Source organism: Mercenaria mercenaria, chromosome 8 (assembly GCF_021730395.1).
Source record: "Mercenaria mercenaria strain notata chromosome 8, MADL_Memer_1, whole genome shotgun sequence".
Lineage (NCBI taxonomy): Eukaryota > Metazoa > Mollusca > Bivalvia > Venerida > Veneridae > Mercenaria > Mercenaria mercenaria.
Window position 1 is genome coordinate 11,323,074 of NC_069368.1, and position 23,873 is coordinate 11,346,946.

General features: G+C 34.8%; 1 protein-coding gene across 2 annotated transcripts; it reads right to left on the minus strand.

The window, feature by feature from the left end:
• Nucleotides 1–19,853: 19,853 nt before the first annotated feature.
• On the minus strand, nucleotides 19,854–23,657 carry LOC123565864 (uncharacterized). 2 transcript variants are annotated; one of them, XM_045359637.2, is made up of 5 exons: nucleotides 23,304–23,643; nucleotides 22,656–22,821; nucleotides 21,731–22,433; nucleotides 20,991–21,035; nucleotides 19,854–20,116 (listed from the first exon to the last, which is right to left on the minus strand). In XM_045359637.2, exons 1-5 carry the CDS (start codon nucleotides 23,436–23,438, stop codon nucleotides 20,071–20,073), a joined length of 1,095 nt encoding a protein of 364 aa, XP_045215572.2. In that variant the 5' UTR covers nucleotides 23,439–23,643; the 3' UTR covers nucleotides 19,854–20,070. The 2 variants fall into 2 exon arrangements, with proteins under 2 accessions (XP_045215572.2, XP_045215573.2); XM_045359638.2 differs by lacking the exon at nucleotides 20,991–21,035 and having other exon boundaries at nucleotides 23,304–23,657.
• Nucleotides 23,658–23,873: the final 216 nt, after the last annotated feature.

The window sequence follows — 23,873 nt, forward strand, 5'->3', positions numbered from 1 at the left end:
AAACCGTGTCTACCGTAACTGCTCTTTGGTGACAGGTCAGTCTTTACTTTCTTGCATACATCGCATGACCGGCAAAACCTTGTTACTTCATTTGTGATGCCTGGCCAGTGAAAACTCGTTCGTATTTTATCAAGTGTCTCTTTAGCTGATATGTGTCCCCTGGCTATTGATTTATGAGCTAATATCATAACACTTCTCCTAAACTGGGTTGGGACTACTATCTGTTTAACAACTCTGCCCTTCTTCTTCTCGAAAATTCTATATAAAACGTTTTTCCTCACTTCATAATGAAACCTGAAACCTCTCTTTGTTTTCAGTTTCGCTTTATCCTTAGCATAAGTCCAAAGTTTCTTTAATGTCTCATCATCTTTCTGAGCAATTTTCATTTGCTCAACATTGACTTCGCAAACCTCAGAGGGTTCCGTAATACCCATATTTATTGCATGCTGGGTTTCCTTCATCCCAGTTGCAGCAATATTTTCGCCGGATGAAGGCTGTCTTTCATCTCGGATTCTCCAGTTTATGTCTGGTTTATCTGAAACTCCTTTTATATTTCCGATTATCAAATCACATATCATGTTTGGCACAACCATTGCCTCAATTTCACCTTTAAAATATGGTGTATCAACCTGTATCATTGCTGCGGGAACTGTCCTTGAACGTCCATCAATCGCAACCATAAGATACGTCTTATCCAACATTTGATTCTCTGATACGTGATCTTTCCTGACAGCCGCCAGCTCACACCCTGTATCTCTCAAAACCTGAACTTCTTTATCACTTATATATCCTTTCTTCAATATCAAGTTCCTTTCACCGTTTGTTGAATCAATGGTACAGGTGTTTGCTATAACCGAAATGGATTTTCCATGTGCTAACATAAGTCGTCCATCTTCTATGCAGTCTTTTAACCGTTCGTCATCTAATGATATTGCTACAACTGAGGCTGCAACTTTTCTTTCATCCGACTGTCTGTCTTTCTGCGCTTGGCCTTCCTTTCTCCAGTCTTTAGGTGTAGACTCTTGTGTTCCATGCCTATTTCTCTGTCTTTCCTCATAGGATCCCCTACTAGCTAAAGCTGCACCGCTTACCTTCCTCTTGGATAGGTCTCTGCATTCTCGTGCTATATGACCTTCCTTATTACATATGAAACATATTGGCTTCTTAAAAGCTGGCTTTTCTCTTTGTGTAGGCTGGGACACTGGCTGAACCTCGGTCGAAGGCTGTGGCTCTTTGCTACATGACAAATTACTTCTATTCAACCTGTTAGATGTGATAGAGCCACCATGAGCTTCAATATATTGTTCTGCCAACTGTGTAATCTCAGCTCTCGACTTTGCAACTCTTTCCTTTAAGAATAAAGCAAGGTCCTTGGAACAAGTTTGGATGAACTGTTCTCTGATCATAAGGTCTTTCAGCATTTCAAACGTATCGTCAACTTCTGCCATCTCCGTCCATCGACTGAAATACCTGTCCAGCCTTGCCATAAACTGGAAAACAGTTTCACCACGCTCTGGCTTGCATTCCCTGAACTTCAATCTAAAACCTTCTTCTGTTAACTGATAACGCTTCAGTACGGCTTTCTTCAATGCAGGATAGTCATTGGCTTGGTCTGGAGGCATGCTTGTATATACGTCCAGGCCTTTTCCTGTGAGTAATGAGCTGAGGCTTACAGCCCATGTCTCTTCTTTCCATCCTTGGCTTTTTGCAAACCGCTCAAATCGCTCGAGGTATGCATCCATATCATCCTTACTTTCCTCAAACTTCGGTAGCCTTGGCCGCAAGGTTTTACTGTTCAAGTGCTCGGTACCTTTATCAACCCCTAAAGCTCCGGCTTCAGCCTTTAGTTTTAACATTTCAAACTCCTGCGCTTTCAAAACTCGTTCTTCCTCTTTTAAAGCTCGTTCCTTTTCTAAACGTTCCAACTCGAATAACCTTTTCTTCTCAGCCTGTTCAAGCTCGAACAGTCGTTTCTTCTCAGCCTCTTGAGCCTCAAACCTCTTCTGTCCTCATCTCGTCTAAGCATACGTTCCTCACGTTCCGTATACTCCTTCTCTTTCCATCCACAAACTCTATGAGCTCTGAACCTGAGAGACCCATACGTTCACCCATCTCAACCCATTTATCGTAGTTCATCTTTAAGCTTTAGGCTGGAACTAACTCTAAAATTCAACTATATGTGACTCAGACTACCTTCAGTCAAAGCACCTTCTGGTACACCAACAGAACGTTAAAACCACTAGTCTCTGTACCTCCTTGGATATAGATCCCGGACGAGCCCCCAAATTGTCAGGATACTGGTTATATGACCCAGGGAAGTGCCTACGCCTTTAGTATCTTGAACAATGGTTTGGGTCCAATCGCTAAGGTGACTATGTCTTAGACTAGCTGACAAACGATGTAGAATGTCCTTTGTTAAAACGTAAAGCTGGTGAGACCAAATATCTCAGATATAGAATTTTCCTCTGGCTACCTTGCCTAAAATGATTCGTGTACCAATGATTCGTAAATGATTTTAATTATGAGCTAGACAATTTCAGGGATCAGGCAAATCACTAAATGTTTCAAACTAACAATTTTCAATTAGCTCAAACTCTTATAGGCTGGAGACTCTATACTTGACTGGTCTTTTTGTTGAAGTTCCCGTCAGACAATGTCTTTGAATCAACAACATACGAGTCCTATCGCATAGATGCTCGGCCTCTGTCCTCTCAACTCTATATGAATGCCCTGATTCCTGGATGCTCAGCGCCTATATGCTATCATATATAGCATTCAACTACCATATAGGTATATCCCCGATGCCTTGGCTGTACTTCGCCAATAATGCTGAATCGTCTATAAGCTGGAACCCTCCCACTATCTCAGTAGATTACCAAACTCTGGGTCTCTGTCTCAGCTTCCCGATGCTCAGCCTATATATGCTATGGTCTATAGCATTCAATTACCTTTAAGGTAAAACTCCTATGCGCTGGCCCTATAGCTCGAAACCTTATCGAAATTCTGCTACTCTTATTTAGTCTAAGAACTTCCAAAGTCTTCTTTTTAATAATTTATCCGCCCTGACAGGGTGACTGCAATAGTCTCCTTCTCAAGGTACTGGGATAAATTATTAGTTGAATCCTCGATGTGTCTTCTTCAACCGCTGGATACCGAATGTCCTCTCTGTCATCCATCCATCTATTTATACCCCAGCAGACGTGCTATTTTTAGACGTGCTATTTTTAGAACTTGTTTCTGATTGGTCCAAATTTAAACACAACGTCTTACAACGACTACCTGCTCTATTAACTATCTGGTTCCCTTTTAACTTTTGTATATGACATAATATGCGAAGCAGGGACCCAGCCATCCATATAATAAACCCAAATCAGCCACAAATGACCCAAATTCTATTATTAACAGCAATTCAACAATAATTATAGCAATGATAACCTGAAAAGGGAGTCAAGCACTATCTGTGCTTATGTGTTACATTATCAATATATTAAATATACAAATTATTCTGACAAAGTTAAAGTTTGAACAAAATCTCAAAGTTTCTCAAAATCAGTTGATAACTTCATACTTCCAGGTTCAATTCAATGTATTTAGTTAAAATCATTAGCCATACAAAACTTTATTATTCTTATACCTATTGATAGTGTTCCGCATCAAATTTAGTCTAATTATATATATGGATAATCAAATAACTTAATAAGCAGAAATCCTGCGTACCAATGACCGCTCCTTCGTAGCCGACACATGTTTGTTAGTTCGAGGTGTCAAAGGTAGGTGGAGAATCCTATATGATTTGTAAACTGGGTCTAGTATACCAGTACCTTTAAAGAAAACCGTTTTATTAACATCTAAAGCAGTAATTTCAGCTGATATCTGGCTAAAATCACGTGTTCTCATTCATGTGATTTTCTAGATCATTAGATAGTGTTTATATTTCCCCGTCCCTGTTGTTGTTGTTTATGGGTGATCTTTGTTATGATATGGGTCTAAATTATCCAAACCGCGTTGACCCGAATTTTAGGGGCAGTTAATTAGACGAAAGTATTATAGTAATATTGTTATAATTCGCGTAAATAACGTTAACAACTGTAGTTTATGGTGTCACAGTTGCCTTTTTACTTCAGGTTTAGTTGATATATAAGATAAATCGTAATCAGTTATTTTAAAGCGAGTAGGATTATTATATATCTCGGATACTGCGTGGAAATCATTCTGGGCAAAGGAATTTACTGTTTATCAGTAGGTATAATAGATTAAAATAAACTGAATAAAATATCTAACGGACCAATTTTTGGCAATCACATCCTGTATTTTCTAATTCCTAATTAACTGAGTGAAATGAGGATGTTTTAGCATCTGAACGTTTTCTAAATTTCTTTCTTATTCTCTAATAATTCGTGATAGAGTATTAGTGAGTAAATATAAAACACAGTTTTGCTTTGAAAGTTATCTTGATGTGATTTCTGTAAACAAATTATATTATTGATTTATAAATTAAATTAATTATAAATTTTATTGGGTGATGTAAATGAACACTCTCATACGTTTTGACAAGTTTTGACTGTACTGGAATGTAGTACCATTTCTTTGTGTTTGCATGTTTGTTAAATTGTATTATTTATGACGATGAGCTGTTAGGCTTAAGTCTTAAGGGGACGCATATTGCTACATTCACAGTTAATACAGAAATGAGGAAGGGGTGCATATTCAAGAAATCGATGGTGGGAAAATAAAAAACATATTCCTAAACTGATATAATACAGATGGACTCCTGTAATACTCAGTACTTTGTGGATAAGGATGTGGTACTATGAATGTAATAGGAAAACAGAGGTCTTTGTGAAAGTACATTCAACACAAAATATTAAGCTTTTGTATAAGGAAAAAACAGGTTTTTTACAATACCAGTGTTACAAATAATGTTGAAGGGATGAAATTTTCTTTCTAACACACCAGGTTTGCTTAAACATGTAAAAATTTAACGCCATGTCATTTCAGCCCGGGATGGACGCCATATTTCTCATTGATAAAAAATGTAAACAAAAAAATCAGAGTGGGATTAGCATTGCAAGGGCATAATATGACATTCTACACAATGAATACCTTAGAACAGATATCTAAGATGCTACACAGGTCAGGTGGGTTAAATGCATAACGTCGATCACTTGAAATTGATCTTGAAAAGGTGGTTAATTTTAGTTTATTTACATGGTTTTTAATTTTCCCACGACTTCTCGGCGATTCGCTGCAAAAAGTATTACTGCGCCGGACGAAAGGTAACTCTAATAAACAACGGGAGACAACTTAGGTGTCAGCACGTGTATGATTTTTAAAAAAAACATGTCGATGATTATAATTTCTTATCAAATAACGAATCCTATTCAGAGATTCGTCTTTAATACCAGAAAATTATTAATTTCTATGGACATTTATCAAAAAATATTACTTACAATGGAATACTTTGCGCATCAAACTGGTTTCCGCTTCAGTTGTGAGGCACTTCCGTTATACTTTTTGACAACAATAACAAGACACAAAATGAATCAATAAAGTCACTTATAAACCGACTGCTACTTACAGTCCGTGTATGATAACTTCGGAGTGACGTCACGTTTGTTTATGTTTTCTGGACTTCTAAAACTAACAAAATAGGTAAAGCAGCTTACATAAACAATAATATTGGGTATATTTTATTGCAACATGTATGTCAGTGCCGGTAGCTTAGTGGTTAAAGCATTGGTGTTTGAAATAACGAATTTTGCGGGCCGTAGGTTCGAATCGAGGAAGGTGTTGTTGTTTTTTTTTCTCTCTTTCAGGGTAACCACCATAATCATTTCACCTGGAATATATTAATATATTTAGATAGACAAATTATTGAATTAATTTCTGTTTAAAGAGGACCAAGCATCAGCTCTGTGTAAACACATCGTATTACGAATGCATACGGTCACGAAAACTCTCGAGAAATTCGTGCAGGTTGAATTCATCTCTCGTATATTGCCAGTATTAGTGTAGTCAACATGTCCGAGGCGTCCACGTCTTTTTTTTTTTTGCAAAGAGAAACACTGTTCAGTATAAGAATGATGCTTGATACATACTACAAACTACTCCGAAGGTTATTTCAAGCATCATCATTTTTCCATATTTCAGTTCGTTATTGTATACCGTAGTGCTGTATTACTGCATTTTGAATATTTTCAGTTGTCTTTGAAAACAAGAGCACCGCCTTGCGGGTGCTGACGCTCATCTGATTTTTTTTGTATAATAGAAATATTGTCCTACCCATGATTTTCTAAGTCTAAAAAGGGCCATTACTCTTGCAAAAAGCAGGATAGAGTTATGTTTCTTGATGCACAGTGTCCACTTATGATGGTGAAAAACTGTTGCAAGTTTTAAAGCAATAGCTTTGATAGTTTATGAGAAAAGTTGACTTAAACATAATATTCAACCAAGAAAATGATTTTTCTAAGTCCAAAAGGGGCAATAATTATTGCAAAAAGCAGGATGGAGTTATGTTGCTTGCTGTACAGGATCAGCTTATGATGGTGAACAAGAGTTGCAAGTTTTAAAGCAATAGCTTTAATAGTTTAAGAGAAAAAGTTGACCTAAACATAAAACTTAACCAAGAAATCTGATATTTTCTAAGTCCAAAAGGGGCAATAATTATTGCAAAAAGCAGGATGGAGTTATGTTGCTTGCTGTACAGGGTCAGCTTATGATGGTGAACAAGTGTTGCAAGTTTTAAAGGAATAGCTTTGATAGTTTAGGATAAAAGCTGACCTAAACATAAAACTTAACCAAGAAAACTGATTTTGTAAATCCAAAAGGGGCAATAATTCTTGCAAAAAGCAAGATGGAGTTATGTTTCTTGATGTACAGGGTCTGCTTATGATGGTGAACAAGTATTCCAAGTTTCAAAGCAAAAGCTTTGATAGTTTAGGAGAAAAGTTGACCTAAACATAAAACTTAACCAAGAAATCTGATATTTTCTAAGTACAAAAGGGACCATAAATCTTGCAAAAAGCAAGATGGAGTTATGTTTCTTGCTATACAGGGTCAGCTTATGATGGTGAACAAGTATTCCAAGTTTCAAAGCAATAGCTTTGATAGTTTAGGAGAAAAGCTGACCTAAACATAAAACTTAACCAGGCAACGCCGACGCAGACGCCGACGCCGACACGCCGACAACCGCTCAAGTGATGACAATAACTCATCATTTTTTTCAAAAAATCAGATGAGCTAAAAATGTAATTAAAACATAGATAAAAAGCAAAGATTTAAAAAAAGTGTAAATCACGGTGGGATTCGAACCAACGCGACAATGGAAATATAAAAGAATCGCACATGTAAGGCTAACGCTCTATGACCGGTACTAATCTTCTACTTCAAAATAAGCGTTCCAGTTAGTAGTATAATATAAAAGTGTGTACTAAGATAATGATATTTATCGATTATCCTCCTGACTTGGACTCGTCCAAATAGTCACTCCGAAGTTATCAGACACGGACTGTAGATCAGTTTAAGTATAGTTGTTGTTACAACATTATAGTTGTTCATTACGTTATGAGATAAAGTTTTTCTTGAACTGCATAATCCATTAATTACGTTTAGACGATATTGCATTTACAACTTATCTGACCCAGTTTTTTACGTGAATGACAGCATTCTCGTGCAACTCGTGCAAACAGAGTTATGAAAAGTATGGTGGAGAATTCAAGGACAAATTATAAATGACATTAAAGTGAAGATAACTGTATATTCGTCCAGTTTTGATCATTGACATTCCTGCTGTGTATTATAGTATGTTTTGTGAACAAGATTAGACTGTTACTTTTGCACATATACACATTGGATGGACCGCTCAACCAAATTTCATACCTTATTTTAAGGATTTTTAAGACAATACATTTTCAAAAGTTAGTTCAATGTGTTTTGATATTTAAGTGCTTTGTAGTTCATGAATAACAAGTTGAAAATTTATAATGGAAACATTTGTAGGCCCTTATTGTAAGCCACTCGACTTCTGTAACGATAAATGTTTAATGTATTAAGGAGAATATACTCTTTTAGTTTTGGAATGTGGCATTCCTTGGCCACCATATCTTTTCTTATGCACTACTTCACTACTTTGTAAACAAACGAAATAATTTGTTTTAGCTTACATATGCAAAATGAAAAGCAAGACAGTGAACTTATTTTACTTTTTTTCTTTAAATTATAATCTGTAGGAGATTGATAAATGTCTCGGCGAGGTAAAGCACTATTATTTTCGCACAAAAAAATATTAATTGTTGACTTTGAATGTACACAATGAGTCTTATGTAATTCAACAATAACTTTCTTGTTTCAGTTTTTCTCATTTTTATTTTAGTGAGCAATCCTTTGTGTACTTATAACAGTTGAAACAGTATCCATTTCATGTACCAAAACTTTGTACTTTTTTGCAGGTAAATTTTATCATACCCCACCAACTTTTTTCTAATTTCAAAGTATGCGTCCCCTTAATACACTATATGTTCTGTTCTGTTTTGTTCTGTAAACAAATTAAGGAAGCAAATCACATTATCCAGAGTTTGTTCCCATAATTTAGAAATAGAGTTTGGTAGTTTGCAGGTATTAATAGACATGATCGCTTGTGTAAAATGTATACCAATAATGTAATTGAATCAAAATATCACTTTTTACTCTTTTGTCCCAGATACGCAAGTATTCGTCAGAAATATTTTGGGCATGTATCATGGCCATCTATTCAAAAATTGGTCTCTTTTATGTCTTCAAAAAGAAAAAAATATGTTGTTTAAAATTGCTAAATTCTTAAATGTTCCTTTTAATTTAATAAAAGAAGCCTGAGAACATATTTCTGCATCTTAATTATATGTTAATCTATAAATGTTTAGTGTAAGTTATGCTATGGTAGGTAATGTATTGATTAGTTATGTTCAATTATTAAAGTTAAAATATGTATTCCATTTTGTCTTGGCCATATTTGTTTGTATGCTTTGTAATTAGTCAAGGGCATTATTATTAACCAATAAATGAAATGAGTAAATCCTGGTATTTATATTGAGACAAAACATAGATTTTAGCATCTAAACGTCTGAATTCTAAATAATAAATTATTTTCATTTTTTGTTTATATTGATAACTTGTCCCTAAATAATATTATTAAAAATAATAGTATGTTGAGTATTTTATTAAACTGATTTTTCTGCTACACAGAATCTCACTTATTATTTTCATTTTATTATTTTTCCTAAATCAAGTCAAAATTGAAACGATAACCATTTCCACTTTCGGAAACAAAAACAATGAAAGAAAATACCCATTGATTTTTCCGAACGGTATATCTTTACAGGATATGGAACGTCCTGGAGTACATGGTCCTTCGAAATTCAAGGGAGACGACGGCGAAATCTCGACTAACGACACACTCACGAATGCATCTCACTCTCGCAGGACAAAAGAGACTCGAGAAACCATTTTTATTTACATAAGCATCGTATCTGCCATGATAGTCATCGCCGAAATAATAACAATTGCTGTCCTGAGACGATGCAAGAAGACGCCAATTGCCATAAAATATCTCTCAATCAACCTTCTGGCCAGCGACGCCATATACCAGATCATAGGTGTCCTGTTTTATGTCTTAAAATTTATGAAAATTGCCAAGAACGTAATCTTGATGAAGCTCGCGTACCAGACTGCAATAGGGTTGATCCTGGGTGTTTCATGGGCGTCTATTAACCTTCTAGCTTTGGACAGATTGATTGCCGCCACTTTGCCTCTTCGGTATCAGTCTCTTGTGACACGTTGCCGAGCTGTTCTTGCCATTACATTTGTTTGGGTTTTCAATATCATTGCATGTTCTACAAGTTTTATGTGGTTTTTGGCCGACTGCATGGTGAAGAACTCCGTTTGTTCCAACACTAATGGGATACGGACCAACTTCACTAACAAACAACACATCACACATATTGCTTTATTTGTCTTGTATGAGTTGGTGAATATCGCAGTGTACGTTACCCTCGCTTTGGTATTGCGTACTTACTTTGAACGCAAAAGAAAACTCACGACATTGCAAAATCAGATGAATCGAGCAAGCAGTCCCGTGTACCGCTTGATTTTATCCCTTACTTTCCTTCAACTGACGCTCCACCTACCCTTCCTGGCCGACACGTTCATTACTGTAGCAGTTAAAAATTTGTGGTTTAAGATGTGGCGCCCTTACGTTGAAATTCTTGCACAGGTCCTTCTGCGTGTGAGCTCAGTTTTCAATTTATATTTGTATATATGGAAGCTCCGAGAATGCAGATACATTTTTCTCACATTGTTTTGTGGTAGTTCTTCCAGATTTGGAGACACTATTCAAGCTCTGAGATTCGATATATATAAAATTAACAAACCACGGGTTAATTCTTGAAAAGCACCAACCTGTGGCCGCAACTGAATATTTAAGCTTCGACAAATAACGTTTCAAGGGGCTTGATATGGGTGTGCTTTGGATGTTAGAAACTATGTTCTGTTACAAGTAAAATGGAACAATTCAATGAAAAAAACGGGATTTGTACAATTAAAAAAGAAAAGCCATTAAGAATTTTAGGAGTTGTTTCATATTTTGCTAGGAATAGAACTTATAGTAGTAAATACACTAACAGAAACTCTTGAAAACGAATATTTAAACCTCTAGCACACTTAAGGAGAAAGCAGTAGAAAAGCATGAAATGACTAGTGTAAGCAATGCCGAAAGTGTTACTGGTAATAGTTGTACCATTTACGTTAAGAATTTGTATTGCTCAAAGGGTAACAGGTGGTGTATATTCACTAATCTTTTAGTATAACGTGACAGTTGAACACACGTTAATTATGAACACACAGATCTGTCGTTCCTAGAATGATATGCTAGTAAATGAAACGTAAAACTTTTTCTTGGTAAGTAATTTGCCCAATCATATCAGATGATAAATGCGTTTATTTTGAATTTAACCCTTACCCTGCTAAATTTCTATAAATTAAATGAACCCGTCCATCTTTCAATTTGGACAGTACCATTAACTGTTAAAAGGGATGCTTGCCAAACAAAATACTGTCTGAATGGCAAACAGTGCAGATCATGATCAGACTGCACGTATGTGCAGAATCAGTCGTATTTAGCATGATAGGGGTTAAGACATACCATTTCGTGTTTTACAAAAACAATATTTAGTTTTGTTTTGGTTAAAATAATTTGATATGATCAGTGAAATCAAATTAATATTTTCACAGCTGCGGACATAGTTTTAGGTAGCTGCGTTTTTGGCAACACTAGCGTATGAATATTACCCTGACGTATTGCCCAAAACTCTTAGATTCTACGTAACAAGACTCAGAGCATCTGTCCACGCTTTTAGAATCTAAACTGGTAGATATGGCCAAAACAGAATACTAAGCAACAAAAGATATTGTTTATGCTGCGGCGCATTAGATATTGAAGACGAATATCATTTCATCTTAATTTGCCAGTGTTATGTTGATTTAAGAAAGAAATATCTTAAGAAATATTATTACAATAGGCCAACCATGTTCAAATTTATTGAACTTATTACTACAAACAAAAAGAGTGTTTTAATCAATCTAGCTAAATATATTAAAGAATCCAACGAAATAAGAAGAACTAATATTAACTATACTTGTGTGAATCTTGTTCTTATGTTAATTGTAACATGCCACTTACAATAAACAATTTCTTATCCTATCTGTCAGCGTTTCGATACTTTGTAAATTTATGTACATTTTTGTATTTTATACGGATGTATTATTGTTCCTCAACAATATTATGTTAACTTATATTTTTTCATGTTATAACATGTTTAGCTGTATATTATATATACGTATATGATAATGTACTGTTTACAAATGAAAATAAAAGTATGTTCTGTTCTTTTCTGGCACATGGTTTTTCCTGTTGGATAATCATCCTTGTATTTTAACCATAAGATGTCGTTGTTTCCTAAAATGAGGGGAATAGGTCACTCCATTGGCTTTAGGTAACAAAATTACGTGTATGGGTTATCGCAAACTGAATAAAATTTCAGAAACAGACAACAGTACCGTGTGTAATATTTCTAAGGCATCTGTTCAACGAGAATGCTTGGAATTATGTAAAAGTGGCATATATATATATAAATATATACTGTGCTATTCGTGCAAAGAATTGAGAAACCACAGTGTGCTTGTTAAAGAACACGTGTGGTATCTACTAAGTATTTAAAAACTTTTTGATAATTCTTGATGAACCAAAAACAGTCAACACCAGAGTTTTCGTACACTTTAGAGAAAATAACAGAAATAGCAGATACAGCTATACAATCATCGTTTAGGTGACAGCATAATACATTGGTATTGTTACGGCATTCAGGCAAGTCAAAAAGGCTTGTTATTTATCTAAAACATAAGGTTACGCCATTGAAAGGGGATGGGGAGTGGGGCGGCAAGTTAAATATGTTACATGAAATGTATATTCATATTTAATACATTGAAATATAAACGCTATTTGAGTGTACCGCGTATTTCCAATCATCTAAAAATTTCCACAGATCCCAATCCCGATTGTTTGACCAGCTTCTAATGTGAAACTGTGTCCGACGGGCATTTAATTTACAAATACAAAACAGTCAACTCATATAAATGTACAATGTGCCGAAGGAATGGAAAATAGTGGAAGCAGACGGTTTTGTGGAATATATACAGATATCTTGTGATAACTGACATAGGAACAAGAACCGCACACTGTCAGTGTTTCAATATTTCAGATTTTATAGAACCAAAAACACACATCTTTGCCATATATTTACATGAACGTTCGATATATTAAAACTAAATACAATGATAGATACTTTTCTATCGTTTCACATTTTTAGATTTGTTTAATATTTACTTTTCCGGTTGTTATGTTGTTGCACTTTGATACTGACCAGTTCTAAATATAAATTGGGTATATTAAGAAGTTCGCGCAGGTAGTCCGAAGTTGACAAAATTATTTTCCAAGAGGCAAGTTTCAAAAGTTATGTATGAAAAATTAGTCATCGATTTTAAATACGCCAGCTATTATAAATTTGTTTTTTTTAGATTCTTCAGAATTGCAACTGTCTATAACTTTGAACCCCAGCTTTGTCTGAATGCATAATTTTAAAAATAATATGTTTCTGTCTTGCTGGTATATTTGTAACAAATAATCGATAATACATTTGTAACAGATAATATGTGCTTTGAAACTCTTAACTCATTCAAACTTTGTCTCAGAATTGTGACCTTCTTTATCATATATTTGACGTTGTGGGAGCGAAATAAAGCCATTACGTAATTTTGGTATTACTATAAGAGGTTATATCTTCTTGGTTGAACATTCTTGCCGTAATGGCACACCTAGTGTCACAATTTCTCGAAATTTTAGATATGCTATTATGGCCAGAAGCCAGCCATTTATTGACAATTTTATTATGCATCCGCTTCGCATTTGTCTAGGTATTTTTGTATTTTACATAGATCTATATTTAACAAACTTATACGCATTATTTGTATTGCTTTCTTCATCAACAATGCTATAATTATCTGACGACCGGTCTGAAAATTATTCAGCACCCTACCATCTGTCATAATGACGTTGTCACATGACGTCAACGTTAGAATGCGCTGACTTTCCGGTTACCAGGGCTTAGTATGATATGATTATGGCGCGTACACATTGCGTCATCATGGATACATAAACAGCGACCGAAATGACCGATTTAACGACATTTTTGTTTCTGTTTATAGTAAGGTAGATAATAAAAGGTTGAGAATTGTTGTGTCAGTAAATGCTAGTACTAATAAGAATGGGCCACTAAACTTCTCTTACTATGTTATAGTGTGACGGATACTTACCTTACGTTGAATTATGTATTAATTACCTCCCCTTTTTACATCTCCGCCATTTGCACAGATGTAGTCAACGTCTTCAAGCTTATTTTTGATAGTAGATATCATGTAATTTAACGATTTTATTAAAGATTTTCTAAGGAATGTTTTAATATGGGTATATTTTAATGTTTTTCTATGCATTTTACTATTTTGAAGTCGAAAAGTAGTCCTGTAGGTAGACGCTCATGAAATTCTAAAGAGCCAAAGGACGCTCTATGAGTACAGTTGTGTAGGTATTTTAGCCAATCAGAATAATTGTTTGATTTACTGGGGTAAATCAGGTATAAAAGGGGGCTTGCGCACGATTGAACAGGCAGTTGGTCGTTGACGTGAGTAGATGGTGAGTTATCCTTGCAAGAATCGGATATACGTGGTGTTAATATTTACTGATGCGCAGAAATCTCAGACATCTGGCATAACAAATATTTCACTGTTTGATAATTGTAGTGGTTTTGGATTGCAGAAGTAATAGTCCAGAAGTTGAATATTTTGGAACACCAAGAAAATACTAGAATTGTTTTAGGTTTTCTGAGATAGGAATATTTTGAATATTTTGGTAGTTGATCGAAAAGCAAGATAATTATTTTTGACTAAATCATTTCTTGGAATATATATAGATCTAATTCAAATAATTTCGAATCATAAGGTTAGGAAACCTAACGAAAATTAATATATTTAAACATTTGAATCAAACGGCAAAACAGCCCAAGGAAAATTTATATAAATAATAGCCGCCGCTTTCTGTTTGCCACGCCGGTATTTGGCAAATTTAGCCTATATTTATACGCGCTTTACAAAAATGAAAACTGTTTTAAATTGTTGTATTTACTATTAACCTGTTTCAAAGTTAGTATAAATTGATTTCATAGCAGTACTAGTTTTTTGTAAATCTGTATGGAAAGATTGCATTTGCCATGGCAAGAAATATTATCATTTTGCCATGTTTTATTTTTCTAATCTTATGAAAAACATGTTTTTTTTTATTTCTGAACACATTATAGGTAGAATTATAACTTTTTATAACTTCATCTCATTTCTTAAAATTTTGCCATGGCAAAAATCTGCTATGGCAAGTCAGTGGCAAAAGTCTGCCATGGCAAGTCCATGGCAAAAATCTGCCATGGCAAATATTCTAATGATGACAAATTGCAGCTTGGCAAATACAAAACACATTCGTTCTGATACTTTTAAAATACATAAGATTACAAAGATAAAGGCTTCTGCCTGTATTCACTTATCAAAATGGACCGTATTATCATTTATTGTTCAAACTATGTATATGAAATTGTTTCTAATTGTAATGTTTAGTTTCCACTGTCCCTATGAACGTTGGTGAAGCTGCAGTTAGTATCCATATTTAATCAAAGTACTGAGAGTACAGAAAGGCTGGCTACCACAAAACACTGGTACATTATTACGCGTACGTCAATTTTCCTAACCATCGTATAGGGAAGGAACGTGACTAAACAATAATCATTAACAGTCCGGTTTATAGCCGGGCTCGAGCCCAAAATTTCCCTCATACCGACAAGAAAATCGCCGCATCTGATCAGTGTTCATACATTCATACATGATGTGTGTGTGTGTGTGTGTGTGTGTGTGTGTTTGTGTGTGGTTGGGATTGCATATCGAAATATAGATGCGGAGTTTGTTACCTTAATATTTTATCTGATATAATGTCCCTCAATGTTTATTATTGCTTCTTTAGAAACATATATAAACGGTTATGGCACGCCAATTGTTCAATAATAACGTGAACCCAGGTTCACGGTCGAAAAACTAGGATTATCGAATAATAACATAATTTTTCGAGCGAACACACAGAATAACGGGCGTAAACTATAGTTTACTCTCTTGAACCCATGTTTACGTCCGATAAACTAGGTTTCTAGATTGAACTTTTACTTTGATGCACAAGTTAATCAAGATGCTGCATCACAACAATACTCTATGCTCGCCTTAGTTTGATATGGAAAACCCATAATATCTAAGATTTTGCAAACATCTTTCCCGCACAATTTCCATTCAGTGTTTTGTGGTAGCAAGCCTTGCTGTACTTTCAGTACTTTGATTCGATCATGAATCTGGGTTCACGTTATAATTGGGCAATTGGCGTGCCATAACCGTTTATATATGTTTATAAAGAAGCAATAATAAACATTGAGGGACATAATATCAGATAAAGTATAAAGGTAGCAAACACAACATCTATACTTCGATATGCAACCCCCTCCCCACCCACACACATACACAAACACATTTATGAATGTATGAACACTGATCAGATGGGGTGATTTTCCTGTCGGTATGAGGGAATACCACTATAAACCGGACTGTTAATGATTATGGTCTAGTCCTGTTCCTTCCCTAATACGATAATTAGGAAAATTGCTGGACCCGTAATAGTGTACCTCCTTTTTTTTGAAAAGTATTCCATTCCTACCATAGGCTGCTTTAACTAATTTTTCAGAAAGGCGTAGGTTCAAGCCCCACTAGTACCAATCTTTGTTAATTATATTTCTTCTTTCTAGTAAGAAAAACTTTTTTACAATACTTATTATCATTAATTTGTCGTACAAAAGCGGACATTTTTCATTTGATTAGCCATTTCTTGCTGTTTAAATTGAATTTAACCTGAAGGGTGACTGTTTAGACATCTTTGAAAATACTTTGTTACATTTTGCATAAGTTCTTGATTTTGCATCTATTCTTTAGTTTACAAAGTTTGGAAGAAATGTAGGTAGGTCTTACTTCTGTCCTATGGTTCTTTTTGAATGCAGAGAGCAAGGCTATAATTCTTAAAAGTTGGAGCTTAATTTCTGTCCGATTAAATTCTCTTACTCGAGGCTCCCAAAAAAAATTGTTACCGACAATTTTATTTTGTGTTTTATAATTGTTATGCCATACTTTGAGGTTTCATTTAGAAAAATATGAGGTAAAATGACTTCTCTGCGATCGTTTCGCGCAATGCCTATCACTCTGAAACTTGTCTCTGCTTCAGCTGGAGGGAAAAACATAATTTATACAAGATTTAAAAATTAAAAAAAAAAACAACAATCAAACAACAACGACACAGTAAAAGTCGTTTAAAGATGCAACACATTGCGAAACAGTGTTAACTTCAGGACTGTATCAATTAATGCATTTGTTAAACATTACCGTTACGGGTCCACTATCTTAAAATAACCTGAAATACAGCTGAAAACGTGTGTTTAAACAAAAATCGCTTACATCTACGCCCTATAAACAAAATGGTGACAAGGCACTTTTTGCAATATATCTTCCAGCATTCGCCAGAATGTTTCTAAAATGAATTTAGTATAGAAATGGCAAAAAAAAAAAAAAGAAGAAAGAAAGAAAAAAAGAATATATAGCATGGTCACTCTTCAGACATACAACTCGTAGAAAGTGGTCATTTGTTTCTTCTCGCGTTACTGTGGCAATTCCACGCAGCGATTACGTCCCTTAGTACCTATAGCAAATGATCTGAAAGAATAGATTCTTACAACTTTAGCCCTAAATAATATAAGACCTGACAACTCGTATCACTATAAGTTCATTTTAATTGATATTTCATATTTCTCATTTTCCATGTTATGTCAGGTCGTCGAATAATGCGCAGTATAACTCAAATCGACAATTGTTTCTCGGAACCAGCGTTTGTTTAATTGGCTATTTACAGACCGGGGTCATAATCTATAACGAAACGGTCAACAGTGTTGAGTTATGAAAAAGTTCCATTCATACAGACATTTCATTCATAGGGGCGAATTAATGTATCATCAGTATGTAATATTTTCTAATATCATCTTTCTAGTATTTACCGTTAGAAAAATAAAACATTAATATAACATGTTAAAGCAAATAGATTTACTGAAATAGGTAAGTTTAACAATCTTCATACAACTCTGTGGCAGAACTGATAAACGTGGCAAACTATTTGAATTGCGCATGAAATGGTTTTGTGTTGTCAGTCTCAGCACCTTTGAACTTTTGTTGAGCTTTGCAGAATTTCGATTTATGGGTATATATAAATATGAGTCATGTTATTTCTTCATGTAAGCTGTAACATTTAATCCATAAGTGCTAGACACATAATCAAATATTTTACTTAATAAGCCTATAGCCCGCCCGCTTAGCTCAATTGGGAGAGCGCAGATCTACGGATCGCGGGGTCGTGAGTTCGATCCCCGGACGGGACGATTTGATAGAAGACACTGATTCATGTGGGGAAGTTGACAGTTACTTGCGGAGAACAGGTTTGTACTGGTACAGAATCCAGAAACACTGGTTAGGTTACCTCAACATTCCTGTGCCCAATTAACTTTTCCATACTATACCAACGGGGCAAAACCCATCATGCTGAACAAACAGGAACACTGATGCAAGAAACGACCAGATCACGATTATCTCTTTGTGGTATCAAACCAAGCGTTAACACTTATATTTTCAAAATGGCGAACTTTACTTGACTGCGCTAAGATGACATTGGTAAAAATTGAAATCTGGCCAGATGATGGTGGAAATGGGCTACTTTGATTAGAATTTGATAGAAAATGACAAATTTATTGCAATTTCGCTGAAAATGAGGATAAAACCCAAAAATATCACATTTCACTGTTTTGAGTGTATTTTTGTCAAAAACTGCATATTTATAGCCTACTGATAGCTATTTTCTGGCCATCAGAGGTATAAGTGAACATATTTAACAGTTTAAATGTGTAATTTGCATGCACAACATAGCAGAAAATGTCAAAACAGGACAAAACAAGGCTGCATTTAGGGTAACTGCTTCAAAATTATGTTGCGACAGCTATTTTTGACAAAATCTGACGCTTTGTCTTATGGTACAAAAAATGCCATAAAAACTTGGAAACTGTTGATATCAAGCTAAAACCTTGTATTCTTTCATGCATTTGGGTTTCTTGTACATTTCAAATGAAACTGGCACAGTGTCAGAAAAAAAGTTTTCCTTATAGGCATACAGACACTAAAAAGAAAAATGGCGCGAAAAAGAAATGTAGGTAGCATTTTCATAATGAAATAACAACATTACAAAATTTTTCATGGAAACGTAGATCATACACCACCAGTATAATTTGGGGTCTCATTTTTTAGCTGATTTTGCAGTTTGTGTGTTTGACTGAAATTATTTTTCTTGCATCAAAAATGACCCCCACTATTCTTTTGATTTTTAGTTAGATTTCTAGTACTGACAATATTCTTCAAGAAAATGTAGGTTACAGAAATTTAAAATGGGTCATGATGTGTGCTGCAGTCATTGGAATTAGGTCAATTTTATATAGAATAAAGAACAACAACTATTTAGTGTGTTATAACCTAAGGTTATAAATTTCTGTAACCTACATTTTCTTGAAGAATATTGTCAGTACTAACTATAAATCAAAAGAAAAGTGGGGGTCATGTTTGATGCAAGAAAAATAATTTCAGTCAAACACACAAACTGCAAAATCAGATAAAAAAGTGAGACCCCAAATTTTACTGGTGGTGTATGATCTACGTACGTTTCCATGAAAATTTTTGTAATGTTGTTATTTCATTATGAAAATGCTACCTACATATCAAGCATAGATCTGTCATGTGACTTTAGCAAAAACAATTGCTAAGAAAATAAGGAAAATAGCTCTACAGAGCAAAAAACTGAGGACTATTTGTATCCGCCATTATGCGACTACCATTTTTTTTTTCGCGCCATTTTTCTTTTTAGTGTCTGTATGCCTCCACGGCTGATTCTTTCAGATGAATTATGTTGTACGGGACTGTCGTTCAGTTTAAACTTCGCGGATTGACAGGAAAAAAGTTCGTTTATTGAAGGTATGTGGAAGTTATAGCCGTTTTTCGTTTATTTTGTTGGAATCGACCAGAAATTATTTTTGTATACATGTATAGAATGGACGTCGAAATCGACACGGATTTAATCTAACTACAATGAAATGTATTGACAGTGAACATATCACAAAAATATTTTTCAAGACATGGTATAAAGTCACATTACCGCGAGGCGTTACTTTAAACGGACTGTGCGCCTAATGGTTTCGTTTTTCCGTTCTTTTTGTTTATCAATACCGTGGAACTGTTTGCGAGATCACTAGTAACTTCAGATTCGACACGGATTCAACTTTCCAAGGCACGTGTTGGTAACCTTTCGCTCTGCCGTCGGCTGAAAAAGTAGTTCTTATTATTATAAAACTGTTACTGCTTACGTATTCTCAGCATTATAAGACTCTCCAAACATTAACTATTTGAAAAAAAAGTAGATCTTAATTACCCTTTGCAAGCAACATGTTAGCTCATTTTTGCGTCTTACAAACAAAGAGAGAAAAACACTTAGGCATAATTATATCGAACAATATTCTGCACAATCAGAAACAGATTATATTGCCGAATTAAAAGAATAAAAAGTATACAGTACTATATATAGGTACTTAAAAAAAAAAAGAAACCAAAAGCTTAATTTACAGGCGGCTCAGCAAACAGAAATAATGCCGTGGCTGGACTGCACATGACTTGTGACGCTCTTTCATATGCGTATTTATTACGTTTTTCTGTGAATTATCTGATATTTATCAAATATATTTTTCACTGGAAAAAAACCCCTACAAAATCGGTAAATTTAGTCAAAACATGAAATAAAAAGAGAATTTGTTCGTTTTACATGTAAAATCAAAATATATCTTTCACTCATGAACACCATATTGTATATTTTCACCCGTGAAAGGTATTTCAATCTTACGCTGAAACAAACAAATATTCTCTATATACAAAATGTATTGTTCTTTGGGAAAGTTCCTGAACAGTTAAAGGTATGTGAACGTGGTAGTTGGTTGGGGTGAGTGCTGGTTACGTTTGATTTCGTAAGCTAAAACTAAACAGTAGAATACCACATTGGTACAAACAATGGATAACATGTTACAAAGACTCGTACATTCAAAATCATGTTAGGTAACGAAAATCGGACGTTTCAAGCAATGCACTACATGGTCAAAACAAAGAATTCACTCAACAAAACAATACATGTAAATCAAGCTAGTCACCTCGCTAGTGCTTTAGATAAGCCCTTTGGAATGGTCTCTGTTGATCTAAAAGTAATAAAACAAGCTTATCTTCAATAAAAAAAAAAGTAAAATGATGAAAAACTGGGAAAAAGTTTAATTCCGGGAAATATTTGTCCGAATTTAGTATTGATACGAAACAGTTTGCTTAATTTCATTTAGTTTTGTCACCGTGACAAAATTCTACTTTTCACTGGTTACCAAAGACAACGTTTTGAAATAGCCCGATAAATTTGACCAGTAAGATATGCTATAAAACATAATAAGTTCTGGATCAGAAGATCACTTGTACAAGTTTTAAACACTTCAAACCATGTTTTAATACAAATCTAGTAAATAGATTAAAAAAAGGAACCCGAACACTACTTGATCGAGTCAGACCCTTGAGTAGCGGCTTAATAGGGACTCTTTTATAAATAAACATTGAACAGACTTGAACAAAAGGGGCCTCTGTTGATGAGTGGTTAAAAGTGTTTTTTAACCGCTTGCCTCTCATAGCTATGCATTCGAAACCTGTGACGTCATCCAGATAGCGTGCAGATAGTCCGTGTTTCTACTGGGATGCCCATTCGTGCCTGAAATTATGCTCAGAAGGACACCTGGGGTCTTCTTTCACCACGTAAAGCTAAAACGTTGCTGTATGACTACAACTTTGCCGGTTTGAAGCAAAATCCAACCAAACAAGAAAGATGAAAAAACGACTTCAATACAACATTACTTGCCTAGACGACTTTGACCTTGGAGAAGATGGAGCAGTACTTGTTGCTGGTCCTATACTTGAATTGCCATCAAACGCCATCTTCATCGCCATCTTCTGTCTCTCCTCTTGTAGCTTCTGTATCTTTGTCTTTAACGTGTCCAAGGATTTCTCCAACTCCTCTTTTTCCTCTTCATTTTTCTGGTTAGCCTCCTGTGCCTTTCTAGCTTTATCAACTGTCAACCTCATTCTCCGCATTTGTGTAGACACTTGGTTCTTCAATTCCTGAATTTCTATTTCTTTCTGCAAAAGCAGTCTACGCTGAGTATGAACCAGGTCTGGTAAATCGACGGTGCGATCACTTTCCCCTATCTTTTCATAACAAGTTTCAATAAGTGCTTCTAACTCGTGTACACGATCAATTAAATGTTTTACTTCTTTTTCTATTTTGTCAATGCTTACGTTTTCTGGTAGTGTTGCTTTTAAGTCCATTTGGTCACTTTCGTCAAATACTGTTAGTGGGATAACGGAGAGTAATTGTTTATGAATGTTGTAAAGTTTGTGTCCCGGAAGTTTAACATTGTTTAAGTTGGTATCTATGGTGATATGTCTACAGAGAAAGTCTTCCATTGCCCTCTGCTGTGCTAAATTCAGTCTCGTAGTTCTTGCCAGTTCTCGGATATATTCCTTCACTGCTCGTCTTATTTCTGGATTTACATCCGAATTCGCTAAAATAGATTTTAACAGCTTAGATAATTTAGGTAGGTAAGGAAATAAAACAAAGGGATATTGGTTAAAATGTCTTCTGCTGCTTGTACATGTACATCAAAGTAGGATAGAATAAGCTTGGACACAAAACTCGTATCTATTTATTCAGACGAACAACATTTATGAAAAGTATCTAAAAACATGTGACGACGGACAAAATAAATGTATCTAGATTATTTTACCTCTTGCATTGAAATTTATAAGTTCTATCTCTTTTTCTTTGAAGTTTTTTACAACCCATGGATAATCGTCCTCTAAACATTCCAAAAATTTATTGAATGCTTCCGGGCCTCGTTTGGGTATCATGTCTAACATCCGGTTCATCTGTATTTCGGGATCACTCTCGCCCTATAAAAAAGTTTGAATTTCAGGGGCATGACTGCTGAGAAAATCTACAGGGGGAACTTTCAGTCGGATCTGGCTAAAAAGACGAGTCTAAATGCTTTTTTTGTCATGGCGTTATTTTAAACACGAGCTGACAACTATTAGTATGCCTTGTATCACCGGCCGTAGGTTCCACGAAAGTATCTGACCGTACAAAAGGCTCGAAATCAATGATATTAAAGCATAAAAAAGCGAAAACATTTAACATGTAAAGCGCAAAAAGACATTTTCTCAAAAATGACATTAATTTTCTATTTACTTACGAAACAGTTTTCTATTTAGGGCTAAATAAGTCTATACGACAAAAGGCCTTTATCTCAGTAACTTTTAACATTTTATTTCGGAATATTATAAATTTAGCATTTTATCTTTGAAATTTGCCTCTAAACACTAGATAATAAATTATCGACGGGGAAACACTAACTGAATGAGCGATTACAACTTACTTGAATAATCGCGATCATCGTGTTTGAAAATAGACCTTTCTCTTTCAGTTTCATAAGTAATCCATTCTCCATGATGACATTTTCCTGCAAGTAAGGCCTTCTCTTCTTCAATAACTCGCGATGCAGTTCATCCATTACACTCTTATTTTCTTTCTATAAAACTCAAAACTTGTTCTTGCTTTTTCTGATCTATCCCAAAACCGGCGACTTTATAATCAACGTTAAACCTAACTCAAGTTAAATAATATATTATAATTTAATATATTTGTCTTAAGCTTAAATGTGTTTTCCTGTATGTTCATGTTTTGATTAATTACCTGACAAAAGAAATATCAGACAAAAAAATAGAAAAGCTTTGAACAAAACGACTACTGCTAAATCGTAACTTTATATCAATTCGGCGTGAAGGACTACACAATAATTGTATAAAATTACGGTTATCTTTCATCAACTTAATACTAATCGGATCATCCGTTTATAATATAAGGTCGTGTGGTTTATAAATAAATGCACTCATTAACACTAAATTAGTGATTAAAAACTCTGATCACAAGCTAAATGATGGTTGAC